This window comes from Pristiophorus japonicus, chromosome 5 (genome assembly GCF_044704955.1).
Source record: "Pristiophorus japonicus isolate sPriJap1 chromosome 5, sPriJap1.hap1, whole genome shotgun sequence".
Lineage (NCBI taxonomy): Eukaryota > Metazoa > Chordata > Chondrichthyes > Pristiophoridae > Pristiophorus > Pristiophorus japonicus.
The window spans coordinates 214,547,148-214,561,996 of record NC_091981.1 but is presented as its reverse complement, the minus strand read 5'-3'; the positions used below and the strand labels follow the sequence as shown (position 1 = coordinate 214,561,996).

Genomic DNA, 14,849 nt, shown 5'->3' with positions numbered 1-14,849 from the left:
CCTTGGATGTTTTACAACATTAAAAGCACTAGATAAATGCAAGTTGTTGTTGCTACATTCTCCAGCAATAATGTTTTCCACCTTGAACAGCACAAAAATAAATACCCTGACGAGCAAAAAATTAAATGTAACTACTGGGCTCTATTTTGAGAGAATGACTAAGACTATTGTAAGGTTTTACCCAGGATGCAATATAAAATAATCCACACCTTTTTAAAAATTGCATAGGTTTTTTTTAAACATTAAATGTAAGTTGTTGTTGCTACATTCTCCAGCAATGCTTTACCAAATATGCAGCAGATAGAGATCTAACTTCTCATGCCCCTATGACGAGCAAAAATACACTTTACAGCAGAACAGCAGTAAATAAGCTTGTCCATTGTAGTCTATAGTACAACATATTAAAGCATTTATTAAGGCATACTGGTACACAGCAAAAACTGCCGATACCGTATGCATTCACTCGAATGATCAGCTCATAACGAGGTCCCACCCCTAAATGACAATCTAACAATGGGCAACATCCCTTGAAAGGTTCCAGGGATGAGGGATTACTGTTACGTGGATAGACTGAAGAAGCTAGGTTATTCTCCTCAGAGAAGAAAAGACAAAGAGAGAGTAAATAAAGAGAAACGGTTTCCAATGGCTGAAGGGTCAATAATCAGAGGGCACAGATTTAAGGTGATTGGCAAAAGAACCAGAGATGATATGAGGAAAACTGCAACGTGTGATTAGGATTTGAAATGCCCTGCCTGACAGGGTGGTGATTACAGATTCAATAGTAGCCTTCAAAAGGAAATTGGATAAATATTTGAAAGGAGAAAAACTGCAGAGATATGGGGAGAAAGTGGGACTAACTGGATTGCTCTTCGAAAGAGCCAGTATAGACTCGAAGGGCCGAACGACCTCCTCCTGTGCTGTACTATTCTATGATTCTATTCCTTATTTCTCGCCTTTCCACCAATTATTAACGAGTTACTCCCAACCAAAATAACTTGAATATTGAAGATTGTCGGGTTCCCTATTTTGTATAACAGTATTTCGGTTCTCTTCCTCTCCCCACCCCCGCCTTTGGGCGAAGCTTTGAAGACTGGAGACGGAGACCACTTAGAAATAGGTCAAAAAAACAAGCCATTCCAAATATTTTGATCCAGGCCTGTGTATTCCAATTCAAACAATAACGCTCATTGACTTTAAAATCATAAGACTCGTAAAATGTATCGAAAATAAAAATAACTATGCTTTCATTCTATACAGCCTTTCTTCGACAATCGGGTCACAGAAACAAAAAGAGCCGGTGAAGGCACAGAAGCAAGCGGGAGATGCCGGGGGCTGATGTTGGGCTCGGCCTTATCTTCGCCCGTCAGGCTGGTTTCCCATGGCAACGCCAGGCCTCGGGAGCCGGCCGAATGAATGGCCGCGGTTCACATTGCGGTTTAAGGACAGAGGGAAAGGAGCCAAAGTGCGAAGCGGCCTCGGTCAAACGTGAGCCGGCGGAGAGGGGAAAGGAGGGGGAGATCGGGTCGGTTAACTCAGCGAAGGTGTGGCTCCAGCGAGCCACCCGCAGCCCCCAGGACAGGGCGACAGCCTTTTGTTGTTGTGGAGACCGGGGGGAGGGAGGGGCCCCCCGGGGGAGAGGGGGAGCAGGAGGGGCCCCCGCCCATCCCCCGGGAGAGGGGAGCAGGAGCGAGGGGGCGGCACCGCCGACAAAGAGCCGAGAGAAGCGGAATAAGAAGCGATCGCGGCCCAGGCCGAGGCCTCTCCACTCACCCGTCACCAGCACAGCTTTACCGGACGGCAGCTTGGAGCGGGAGCGGGTGGACACCTCGCTCAGGATGGAGGACCTGCAACAGAAGACAGGGTCAGTACAGCCGGGCCGGGAGAGGACAGAACAGGACACAGCGCGGCTCCGGGAGGGAGGGAGAGCCGGGCCCCGCCGTCAGCCGCCCTTACCACAGGTTGTTCTCTTCCTCCTCGTCCTCCTCCGTGGCCGACCGCCGCCGCTCGCCCTCCGGGCACTTGTTCTGCGCTGCCGGGACGTGACCGGCCCGCCGCCGGGACTTGCTGGCTTCGATCGGCGCCATCTTCACACACACTGAGAGAAAGGGAGAGGCGGCGGCGGGAGGAGCCGGCAGACAGGGCGGGGCCGGGTCACGCCGGGTAAAGGGGAGGCCCAGATCGAGCGGGGAGTCTGATACACGGGATGGCTGTGATCCCGATAAAGAGGGAAGGTGTTGAGTAAAGGAGAACCGCGATTCTGTCAAAGCGGGTAGCACCACGGCATGTCCAACATTTTTGGGGGGGAGCCGGGGCGGACACTTAGAAAGTTTAAGTCTATGTCCCCGGTCTGTTTTCATATCGCTCCTTACCGATTCCAACAGATCTTAGTGTTCAGAATTTTGGATTCATCCACCAGTGAGGCGACAGCACTGAAACGAGCCCTTTCCAAACCTCCATACACTGCAAAGGGGACAAATTGGCAAATATAGAAATACGACTATGAGCTTTAATTGCCAAGGCTAAGACTCTATGGGCCCAAGTTTCCACATGATTTTTAGGAGCAACTGTTCTCCACATTTTCTTTTCTGCAGTTCTAGTCAGGTAGAACAGTTCTACTTTGGAACAGAATTTTTTCTTCAAAAGGGGGCGTGTCCGGCCACTGACGCCTGATTTGAAAGTTTCCACAGTGAAAACGTACTCCAAACTAAAGTAGAATGGAGCAAGTGAAGATTTTTGTAGAACTGAAAAAACCTGTAATACACATTAAAAAATCAGGCGCAGGTTACAAATTAGGCGTCCAGAACGAGGTGGGGGGGCGGGGGGGGAAGTCATTCAATTCTATAATAAATCCTTATTTATACTTATACAAATATTATACAAATAAATCCAACCTGAATAAACATTTATAAGCAAAGAAAAGATTAAATAAACCATCTTCCTACCTGTGTGAAAGTGCTTCAGGCAGGCCTTTCGGGACCGAAGGCTGAACGGGCTGGCCCGAGACTTCGGGCAGGGCCCATCCCGAGCACGAGATTTACAGGTATGTGGCGTTGGGTTGGGTCGGGGAGGTTCGGTTCGGTTCGGGTTGGCGGGGGGGGGGGGGTGGAGAGAGGGAGAGGGGTTCGGTTCGGTTCGGGGGGGGGGGAGTGGAGAGAGAGAGAGAGAGAGGGAGGGGGGTTCGGTTCGGTTTGGGGGGGGAGAGGGAGGGGGGAGAGAGAGAGAGAGGGAGGGGGGGAAGAGAGAGAGAGAGGGGGGGGGGGGGGGGAGGTCAGGTCGGATCCAGTCCGGGAGCGGGAGTCAGGTCCAGTGGGGGGGGGGGTCCAGTCGGGGGCGGCGGGGAGCGGGAACAAGAGCGCGGGTCGGGTTGGGTTGGGTCCAGTCGGGGGGGGGGGGGGGGCGGGGAGCGGGAACAGGAGTTCGGGTCGGGTCGGGGGGGCGGGGTGCGGGAACAGGAGCGCGGGTCGGGTCGGGTCAGTCGGGGGGTGGGGGGGTCTGGTCCGGAGGCAGGGGGGGGAGCGGGTGTCGGGTCTGGTCCGGAGGCAGGGGGGGGAGCGGGTGTCGGGTCTGGTCGGGGGTGGGGGGGAAGCAGGAACTGGCCGTGGGAGGAGCCTTATTCACGCAGCCCCAGTGAGGCCATTCAGCCAGGGCTAGGGGCTGCGTGCTTCGGGCCCCTCCCACACAGTTCGGCGCCTGGAGCTACTGCACTTGCGTGCCGACTGTAGCGCGCATGTGCAGAGGTCCCGGCACTGTTTTCAGCGCAGGGACCTGGCTCCGCCCCCTCACAGCTCAAGCTGGCTGCGCCGAGGGCCAGAGGACCTGCAAGTAGGTGGAGAATACCGAGGATCTTTTTAGGCGCACTTTGTGGCGCGAAAAACAGGTGTCCAGGTCGGGACTGCGCCGTTCTAGGCGCGTGTGGAAACTTGGGCCCATTGTGTGGCCTTTAGGGGTGGACTTTGGACCACCCTGTCATAGAGATAGTTTTAGATACATTGGACAGTGCAGCGTTATCGAGAGTAAAGTGTCAAAGGGGACATAAGTACATAAGAAAATAGGAGTAGGCCATACGGCCCCTCAAGCCTGCTCCGCCATTTAATACGATCTTGGCTGATCCAATCATGGACTCGGCTCCACCTCCCTGCCCGCTCCCCATAACCCCTTATTCCCTTATCTGTTAAGAAACTGTCTATCTCTGTCTTAAATTTATTTAGTGGCCCAGCTTCCACAGCTCTCTGAGGCAGCAAATACCACAGATTTACAACCCACTGAGAGAAGAAATTTCTCCTCATCTCAATTTTAAATGGGCGGCCCCTTATTTTAAGATTATGCCCCCTAGTTCTAGTCTCCCCCATCAGTGGAAACATCCGCTCTGCATCCACCTTGTCAAGCCCTCTCATAATCTTACACGTTTTGATAAGATCACCTCTCATTCTTCTGAATTCCAATGAGTAGAGGCCCAACCTACTCAACCTTTCCTCATAAGTCAACCCCCTCATCTCTGGAATCAATCTAGTGAACCTTCTGTGAACTGCCTCCAAAGCAAGTATATTCTTTCTTAAATATGGAAACCAAAATTGCATGCAGTATTCCAGGTGTGGCCTCACCAATGCCCTGCTTTTATACTCCATGGCCTTCCTGATCACTTGCTGTACCTGCATACTAACCTTTTGTGTTTCATGCACCAGGTCCCGCTGTACTGCAGCACTTTGCAATTTTCTCCATTTAAATAATAACTTGCTTTGCGATTTTTTTTCTGCCAAAGTGCATAACCTCACACTTTCCAACATTATACTCCATCTGCCAAATTTTTGCCCACTCACTTAGCCTGTCTATGTCCTTTTGCAGGTTTTTTGTGCCCTCCTTACAGTGATTTTCCTCCCATCTTTGTATCATCAGCAAACTTGGCTACGTTACACTCGGTCCCTTCATCCAAGTTGTTAATATAGATTGTAAATAGTTGGGGTCCCAGCACTGACCCTGTGGCACCTCACTACTTACTGATTGCCAACCCAAGAATGAACCATTTATCCCGACTCTCTGTTCTCTGTTAGTTAGCCAAACCTCTATTGATGCTAATATATTACCCCCAACTCCGTGCACTTTTACCTTGTGCAGTAACCTTTTATGTGGCACCTTGTCAAATGCCTTCTGGAAGTCTAAATGCACCACATCCACTGGTTCCCCTTTATCCACCCTGTTCGTTACATCCTCAAAGAATTCCAGCAAATTTGTCAAACATGACTTCCCCTTCATAAATCCATGCTGACTCTGCCTGACTGACTGAATTATGCTTTTCCAAATGTCCTACTACTGCTTCTTTAATAATGGACTCCAACATCTTCCCAACCACAGATGTTAGGCTAACTGGTCTATAGTTTCCTGCTTTTTGTCTGCCTCCTTTTTTAAATAGGTGCGTTACATTTGCAGTTTTCCAGTCTGCTGGGACCTCCCCAGAATCCAGGGAATTTTGATAAATTACAACCAATGCATCCACTCAGAGGTAAGTTGTAAGGAAATTCTGTTAAAAGGGACAATACCAGATGATAGAGATGAAGTATCAAACAAAGGGGCAGTTTTAGGCCGTACAAGAACAGATGGTTGGGTAATGCCACCTTGGGTCAGTAATGACACTCTTGTCTGAATCAGAAGATTGTGGGTTCAAACCACACTCCAGAATTTGAGCATATAATCTAAGTTGATAATTAAGTGTAGAAATGAGGGAGTGCTGCATGGTTGGATGTGCCATCTTTCAGATGAGACAGTAAATTGAGGCCCTGTCCATCTGTTCAGGTGGATCTCTGTAATCTCCTCCATCCCCACAACCCCCAGAGATGTCTGCGTTCCTCTAATTCTGCCCTCTTGAGTATCCATGATTATAATCGCTCAACCATTGGTGGCCGCGCCTTTTGTTGTCTACGCCTCAAGCTCTGGAACTCCTTGCCAAAATCTCTCCGCCTCGCTACCCTTCTCCTCCTTCAAGACGCTCCTTAAAACCTACCTCTTTGACCAAGCTTTTGGTCACCTGCGCAAATTTCTACTTCTGCAGCTCGGTGTCAATTTTTTAATCTCACAATACTCCTGTGAAGCGCTTTGGGATGTTTCACTATGTTAAAGGCGCTATATAAATACAAGTTGTTGTTGGATGCTCCTATGGTGTAATTTGAAGAGCTGTCTAGCTACAATTTATTCCTCAATCACCACCAATAATAGATTATCTGGTCATTCATTACATTGCTGTTTGTGGGACCTAACTGCAAATTGATTGCCAGATTTACCTACAAAATAACAGTCACTATACTTCAAAAGTAATTTATTAGTTATAAACTGCATTGTGATTTGCTGAGAACATGAAGTTTTTTTTTAAAGACAGTTGCAATTTAGTTGAGTTAATGTTCTTAAAAAGGCTGATTGGCCGTTCAATGGAAGTAGCATCAGTACGATTACTAGCCATCAAAAGAACGGCTCACGGTGAGAACAAGTGTGCAGGATAGTGGGAATGTCTGCGCACACTCCATTATCTGATTTTTCAGATTGAGTGGTATGCAATATGTTCTATATCTGTAAAGCATGCACTCCCATGTTCCGCCACCAGGGAGCTCATCCCCTGAAGTCCCAAGTGATCCCAGCTTCCCTTGGGAGCACTGTATGTAAGCCGGCCTCTAAGGCCTGTTCCTCACTCTGGAGTGTCTTATTAAAGACTGAGGTCACTGTTACTTTAACCTCCCTGTGTGCAGCCTCATCTGTTTTAGGAACACAAAAACTGCCGACGAGAATACGAATCCAACGCAAAGATGCAGCAAACTGTGGGCATCCTGGAGAAGTTCTCGGAGGGTGAGGACTGGGAAGCCTATGTCGAACGGCTAGACCAGTACTTTGTAGCCAATGAGCTGGACGGAGAAGGAAGCGCTGCAAAAAGAAGAGCGGTCCTCCTCACACTCTGCGGGGCACCGACCTACAGCCTCATGAAGAATCTTCTGGCTCCCGTGAAACCCACAGATAAGTACCCACTGGTTCAGGAGCATCTTAACCCGAGGGAGAGTGTGCTGATGGCGAGGTACCGGTTCTACACGTGCCAGCGATCTGAAGGTCAGGAGGTGGTGAGCTAAGGCGACTTGCAGGACAACGTGAGTTTGATGGCTACCTGGAGCAAATGCTCAGAGACTTTTTTGTAATGGGCATTGGCCACGAGACCATCCTACGAAAACTTTTGACTGGAGAGACACCGACCCTCAGTAAGGCTATTGCGATAGCACAGGCGTTTATGTCCACCAGTGATAACACCAAACAAATCTCTCAGCACACAAGTGCCAGCAATGTTCATAAATGAACTGGAACTGTGTTTGCGAGCAGAAATGTACAGGGCAGAACCCACGAGTCTGCAACTGCCAGCAGGTTTCAGGTGACCCAGATGACTCAGAGTCCCCAACAAAGGATGAATGCAAGGCAATTCATACCTTGTTGGCATTGTGGAGGCTTCCATTTAGCCTATTCATGCCGCTTCAAAGGGTATGTTTGCAAGAGCTGTGGAACAATGGGGCACCTCCAATGAGCTTGCAAACGAGCTGCAAGCTCTGCAAAACCTGCTAACCACCACGTGGCAGAGGAAGATCGGTCCATGGTGGATCAAAGCAATTTTGAGCCTCAGAGAGAGGAGGCAGATGCTAAAGTACACGGGGGAGGGGCACACATTTTCTACAAAATGTCCACCTATAATGCTAAAGCTAAAATTGAATGACTTACCCGTGGCCATGGAACTAGACACTGGCACTAGCCAATCCATCATGAGTAAAAAGATGTTTGAGAGACTGTGGTGCAACAAGGCATTCAGACCAGCCCTGAGCACCATCCACTGTAGGGGAGGACGAAAAAACCCTCATTTTACACAGAAGGAAAAGGGCTGTGGGATCAGTCTGTGCTGTGAATTGAAACCGATAACAGTTTGACCTTGGCAGAGCAGTGATTGGACGGGGGAGGACACCGGAGGCGTGAGACAGAGTCAGCCCGAAGCATGGGGCTTTCAAGTCAATGGGAGAGCACTTGCTCGAAAACTGTGGGACTGACTCACAGCCATTATCGGACTATTGTCTTCCCCATGTTTACACTATGGAAGGAAATTATGCAGATCTTCAGAAAACCAGGGAATCCAAAACAAACTAAGGACCTACACAATGGCTACAGGAGGCCAACCCAATTAACACCTACTCAAACCTTGAGTAGGTTAGAAAAACTGAATTGAAGGAAAATTATGCAGACCTTTAGAAACCCGGGAACCCAAAAAAACCCAAGGGCCTACACAATGGCTACAGGAGGCCAACGCAATCAACACCCATTCAAACCTTGAGTAGGTTAACATCAGTGGAAAAAACCCGCAATAATCTAAAACTGCTGCATTTTTCAAAATCACAAAGCCCACCAATGGGAAGAATCGATTTCAGCAGGAGAGGCGGACTGGATAATCTGACTATAAAAAGGGGTTTCTGATGTAGTGTGGATGGTTTCCTGCCATCGTCATCCAACAACCAGCAAGACTCTCGACACTGAAGGAAAACCAGTGTCCGAAGACACTGAAGATAGAAGAAACAAACCACTAGACTGCAGAAGGCACAGTAGTGAGTATAACCTCTGGTCCCCAGAACTCCCAACTCAGTTAGGCCAGGAAAGGTGGGAGGTTGGGCATTGTACTGCTAAACTTGTGTAAAGATTTTTGTTGTGTCTGTTTAGGGGGATTGTTTTGTTGGTGTATTGCTGTTTGTTGAGATACACTTTGTCAAATAAATTAGAAGCCTAAAGTTCCTCTTGGAATCACCTTGTCTCAGTTCTATTGCATTACATCTCCTGATCGTGAGTCTTATGTCAGAACATTGTAAGGGAAGCTAGGAGCGCCTCGAAAACGCTCAACTGTGTGTCACAGGCTAGGGAAGAAGGGGTTAGGAGTGCCTCACAGGCTAGGCATAAGCTGTGGGGATGCACGAGTCTCAAAACCCCCTTCATAAGCTGTGGACAGTCTCTCCAGGGGTGCTCTTGCAGCACTCAGGATACCTCACAGACCAGGCATAAGCTGTGAGGACAGAAGCCCAGAGAGAGACACCCAAGACACAACAACACTCCCTGAAAACCCCTTATAGAACCTGGTGACCGCGGCAGGACATAAGCAAACAGGAGATGTTAATATAACAGATGAGGTGATAAGAGAGGAAACTAAAATGGAGGAGAGAATTTCCTTATACATTTTTGGCAAGGCGAACCTCACCAAACTTTGGGTGCAAGCCCTCACACGGGCAGAGCGCCCAGTGGATGCTGCTGCTCAGTGGACAGCAGGGAAGGACCACAACCACAGGGTGGAAAAGGCCATCTGGCTTATCTGCCTCACCCGCCAAGTCCGAAAGCTTGACCAGCGGGTGAAGGACTTGGAACAGAGTCTTCAGAAATCAGAGGAGCTCTGCTATCCGGGCTGCGGTTGGGGACAACCTGCTGGCCGAATTAGCTGAGGAGCAGCAAAGGAACCGGCAGTTGGAGGAGACCTTCCGAAATAGCCGGGACTATCTTCAGTGTCAGGTCACTGAGGCCAAGGGTAGTGAGGGGTCCCTCCGGGAACAGAACTCTCGGTACATCCAGAAAATTTGGGAACTAGAGAATAAATTAAAAGATGTACAGGCAGCATATAAAGTGGCCAGTAGCAGTGAGTTTGCAGATCACGGTCCCTGCCAGAAGAGGATTAAAACTCTCACCCACGCTCTATCCCAGGCAAAGGGGATGGTCGCCCTGATAGGACCTCCTGAGGCACCGGTGGTTTGTCCGGTGGGGTACCAGGAGGACGGGGCGCGCAGGTAGTAGCATACCCAGGGCTGGGGGCAGGACCAATGTGTCCCGCTTGGCAGCAGGGATGTGAGGCTCAAGCCGAGGGTCAGTTAAAGGCTGGATCAGGCGACCAGGCACTGTCTGCTGCACCGGGTATGTGGGACAGCCGGAGGTAGAGGGACCAGCGCAGAAAGATCCTCAACCAGGGCGGATGTGCCCGGTCAGGCAGCGCAATTACGGTCCTCCACAGGGAGGTGGCCAAGGTCAGGGAGCGCTGGAGAGCGACTTTATTATTCCCCATGGAGTTCAATCACTCAGGGCCATGGTGGCCCACTTGGCCAAACTCACTCGCAGTGGGGACCCGTCTATCCACTTCATGGAGGTGATGCAGGCAGGGGAAATTAATGGGTGCGACGAGGAAGAGACAGCCAAGCTGCTGCTCTTCTCTCTGGACAGAAAATTGTACCAGGCCCTACCGGCAGAATGCCGGAGGGGACAGCGTACATTTACTGAGGTCCAGAGGGCCGTCCTTGAGGCTATGAGCTTCAATGATGGCAGTCCTTTCGAACGGGTCGAAAGGACAAGGCAGCTCGCAGGGGAAACCCCGCAGGCATTTGCGGACAGGCTGTGGGTGGTATACCACGCAGCCTGTGGGGAGCTCCTCGACCGGGCGAATCTTTCCGCGGTACAGACTGGCCGCTGGCTGAGGATGCTGGTGGCAAACTGCTTGCCCCGGCTCAAGGCCAGGGCAGAACTGTGGTTCGATTCCCGGGACCCCAACCTCACCGAGGAAGCAGTGGTCAGGCAACTGGCACTTGTCCAACGGAATGGAGGAGGGGAGGAGGAGAAAACCTCCAAAGGTCGGGTAAATGAAGTAAAACCCAACTCGATTCCCAAAAGGGAATGGCACCAGGAGGGTGGCCGCTCGATTGATAAGGAGGGAGTGTGCTACAGGTGCGGGAAAGCTGGGCATTTTAAAAGGGATTGCAGGAGCCCAGTAAAGAGATATGGGGGGAGAAGTCCTTCAGGAGCCGCCCAGAGTGGGGGAAGTGGAGGGAGCTCCTCACCATCCCTTGATGAGATAGTAGCTGCAGTGAGGACAGGGCTGGAGGGGACTGGAAAGGTAGCCACTGCAACAGGCAGGGAAGCACCAGCAACCCTGCCAGTACAGAGGCCGTGACTAGCCCAGACCCAGCCTGCATACCTGTGCCCATTAGAATACGACCCCTGGGGACGACCCTGGGTCAAGATGGAAGTTGAGGGTGTATTGGGTACTTACGTTTTGGACACTGGTGCTTCCAGCATGATAGTCCATTCGGAGGACCCCGCAACCTCACCTCTATCAAACGGGGTGCCGTATCAACTAGTTGGGTTCACAGGAAATGAGAAGGCTGGGTTTTTCTCAGTCCCGCTCGCAGTTCGTTTAGGAGCACTCCAAACACAATGGAAGTGCGTCCTGATGAACTGGGAGCAGGTGGGAAAAGGGATCTTGGGGGCTGATTTCATCATCGCTCGCCAGATCCTAGTATACTTGAGGAATCACTGTCTATGGGGCACAGTGGGCAGAGGGAGAAGTCATGGTTATTGATAAGAAACAGGGAAAAGGGACTCTGTGTACAATGAAGCCAAAAGTGGGTTACGACCTGGAAGTTCTGGTCGGTAACACCCTGGCCGAGTACCGGGCCTATGTGCAAGCAAATCTTGCAGCATTTGCCACCCATAAACACGATTGTGGGAGAGTCACAGGAGTGGAGGTTAGAATAGATGGGGATCCCATGTCCCGCCCGCAAAAGCAGTATGGCTTTCCCCGAGAGGCAGAAGCAGAGACAGCTTTAAGCTCGCTTGTCGAGCAGGGTGTTTTGAGACCCATAGCCACCCATGTCAACTCCCCGCTTTGGCCGGTTAGGAAACCGGACAACTCTTGGAGGGCTACGCTGGATTATAGGGTGCTCAATAAAAACATCCCAGCTTGTGCTCCCACAGTAGCGGCGGTTGCGGATCTGATAGGGGAAATCCCTGCATCCGCAACCACGTTCACAGTGTTGGACATATCCAACGGGTTCTGGTCTATCCCTGTACGGAGGGAAGACCAGTACAAGTTTGCCTTCACCTTCCGGGAACAGCAGTATACATGGAGCTGCCTCCCACAGGGCTTTCATAATAGTCCAAGCATCTTTCACCAATGCATGGCGAACTGCTTAAAAGGCTTCAGCCAACCACACCAGTTGATCCAGTATGTGGATGACCTGTTGTTGTTCACAGACAGCAGTGAGGAACACGGTCCACTGCTGGCCGAACTGCTGGTCTTACTGAAGGAAGGGGGTTTTAAAGTTAACCCCAAGAAAGCCCAGATAGGTCTAGGAGAGGTAAAATTCCTGGGCCTGTCGATAAGGGCAGGAGAAAGGACGATTGATGATCACTGGCTACTGTAGGGACTTCATGGAGGACTATACAGCCACTGCCGCCCCTCTGCTCAGACTTCTACATAACGGGGTCGAGTGGGAATGGGACGAGGGCTGTGAGGCAGCATTTGTCCATCTTAAGAGAGACCTGCAGGTAGCACCAGCCCTAGGGGCAATTGATGGGGGGGAGGAATTCTTCCTGGAGGTGGCAGCCAGTGGCGACAGCTTAAGTGCAGTGTTGCTCCAGGGGCGAAACGGTCAGCTGAGACCAGTGGTGTACTCCTCCAGGGTCCTCACAGAGGTAGAAAAGGGATACTCCAATTGTGAGAGACACTTGCTTGCCACCCACTGGGCAGTAAAGAGAGCTCAGATCTTTACCGGAATATCCCCCATTACACTCCTCACCCCGACGCAGATGCTGTTGGACGGGAGGATTAAGGACGGGACAGTGAGCAGTGCTAGAATCACTCGCTGGACCCTCCTCCTCTCCCAAATGACTTTAAAGGTCAAGGGCCTCTGCGAGCCCAGGCTCGCAGCAAATTTAATCTATCCAGGGCAGCCGCATAGATGCTCTGTGGAGGGGGTATGGGACATCAACTTTGGATTTCGGGCAGGGATACACCCCACAGGCCGCGAGATCTACGTTGATGGCTCCAGTTCAGTGTTCGCGGGTACAAGACTCACGGGCTGCGGAGTTTGGGATCCCAAGGCAGGAATTACTTTGGCTCTTAAACTCCCATGCACCCTGAGCGCCCAGCAGGCGGAACTCTCGGCGGTGATGTATGTGGTCACACACCCCGACGAATTCCCTACCCCATACACGATTTGCTCGGACAGCATGTTCACTTGCAATTCGTGTACAGAGTATCTGGCGATTTGGTCACGCCGGGAGTACACCTCTGCGGATGGGAAGCCCCTTGTGACCAAACCCCTGCTAGAAAAGATCGTGGCTGCAGTGGGAGAAACCGGGGATGTATATATCCATAAGGTAAAGGCCCACTCCAAAACTGAGTCACGGGGGGAAGGTAACCAGCAGGCAGACCTGCTGGCAAGGGAAGGTGCTCGTACAGGTCGCCCATGGGACCCATACGAGGCAGGTAGGATAGCAGCAGCAAGAAGCAAGCCAGGGACACCAGGGAGCGTAGGGGCGGCTGCGGCTCCGGACCTTAAAGTAGTCCAGATGCAGGATCCGATCCTGAAGGCTGCCTTGGCTGCTATCAAAAAGGGGGAAAAGGCGGAGGGCCCATACAGTGCTGCAGATATTGCTGTTCGGGAAGGCATGTTGTTTAAAAGGGACAAATGGGTAGTGCCACCACAACACCGGAGAGAATTCCTTCAGCTGGCCCATGAGGGTCCAGGTGCGGGACACCCTGGACCGGAATCTACCTGGCAACGGGTAGAAAAGGCAGGGTGGTGGCCAGGCCTCCGGGAAGACGTCTGCGACTTCTGTGCAGGCTGTCTGGTTTGCGCTGCAAACAACCCAGACCCTCAGAAAAGGAAGGTGTCTATGGGACACGTCAGCCGGGTAGAGGGACCATGGCAGTCGATCCAGATCGACTACATCGGACCCCTACTGGCCGTCCAGGGAGGTTATAAATACTGCCTCGTCCTGGTGGATGTGTTTTCCAAGTGGGGGGAAGCCTTCCCTTGCCGAACAAGATTCACGGGCTGCGGAGTTTGGGATCTGCAGTGGGGACTACAAAAATTCTGGTGAGGGAGTTGTTCTCTCGGTGGGGTCTACCTCAAATCGTGGAGTCCGACCGGGGAAGCCACTTCACCGGCCAGATGATGCAGGCCACCCTAAAGGTGCTGGGGATAAGAGCCAAATGGCATGTCGCCTACAACCCTCAGTCCTCGGGCCCCGTAGAACGCCTGAACCGGACCCTAAAGGAAAGGCTGCGCAAGGAGACGGGAGACTCACCGAAGAAGTGGGTGGAGGTCTTACCGTTGGTCCTCATGGGAATCTGGGCCAGTCAGTCAAAGAGCACAGGGTACTCACCCCATGAGCTGATGACGGGCCGGATCATGAGAATCCCAGTGCATGTGTTGGCGCCGGTTCTCACCGAAGGGCAGCTTCGAGAGGTGAACCGGGACCGCTTCGTCAGGAACCTGTTTGAACAGCTTCAACAGATTCACTGGCAGGCGGCCAACAACATGCGTAAACAACGTGCCAATCGGCTGCTGCTGGAACCCCGCAGTCACCATGATCGGGAGGTGGGCGACCAGGTGATGGTGAGAAGCTTCGCCCGGGTCCGGGTATTTGAACCACTGTATATGGGACCATACAGCATAGTCGACAAGGCTAGCCCTATGGTCTATGCGGTTCAATTGCCTCGCCGGGTGAAGTGGTATCACATTAATCAGTGTAAATTGTTTGACCCCAAAAGAGGTCAAAAACAGAGGGGACGAGCAAGGGAAGGGAATCAGGCACTGGGGGAGGAACAGGCGCCGGTGGATTTGGAGGCTCCGGAGGAGGCAGCGGGCCCCGAAGCTCTACAGCCGGGGCTGGTTCACTGCTCCAGTAAGGCTATTCCACCACTGGGTAGAGGTTCCCAGCCCACTAACAGAAGTAGGGAGAAAGGCTCTACCATTAGCAAGGTCCAAGGGGAAGCTGAACCTCCCATGGTGGATCAGCTGGGGCTAGCCCAAGAG

General features: G+C 51.5%; 1 protein-coding gene across 3 annotated transcripts in view; it reads right to left on the bottom strand.

The window, feature by feature from the left end:
• Positions 1 to 2,107, bottom strand: part of dync1li1 (dynein, cytoplasmic 1, light intermediate chain 1) — an 87,124-nt gene extending 85,017 nt beyond the window's left edge. For all 3 annotated transcript variants that reach the window (XM_070881293.1, XM_070881294.1, XM_070881295.1), the window contains exons 1-2: positions 1,954 to 2,107; positions 1,771 to 1,844 (exon numbers count right to left, since the gene is read on the bottom strand). In XM_070881293.1, coding sequence (XP_070737394.1) covers positions 1,771 to 1,844; positions 1,954 to 2,084 — 205 coding nt within the window. In that variant the 5' untranslated portion in view covers positions 2,085 to 2,107. The remainder of the gene's footprint in view (positions 1 to 1,770; positions 1,845 to 1,953) is intronic.
• Positions 2,108 to 14,849: the final 12,742 nt, after the last annotated feature.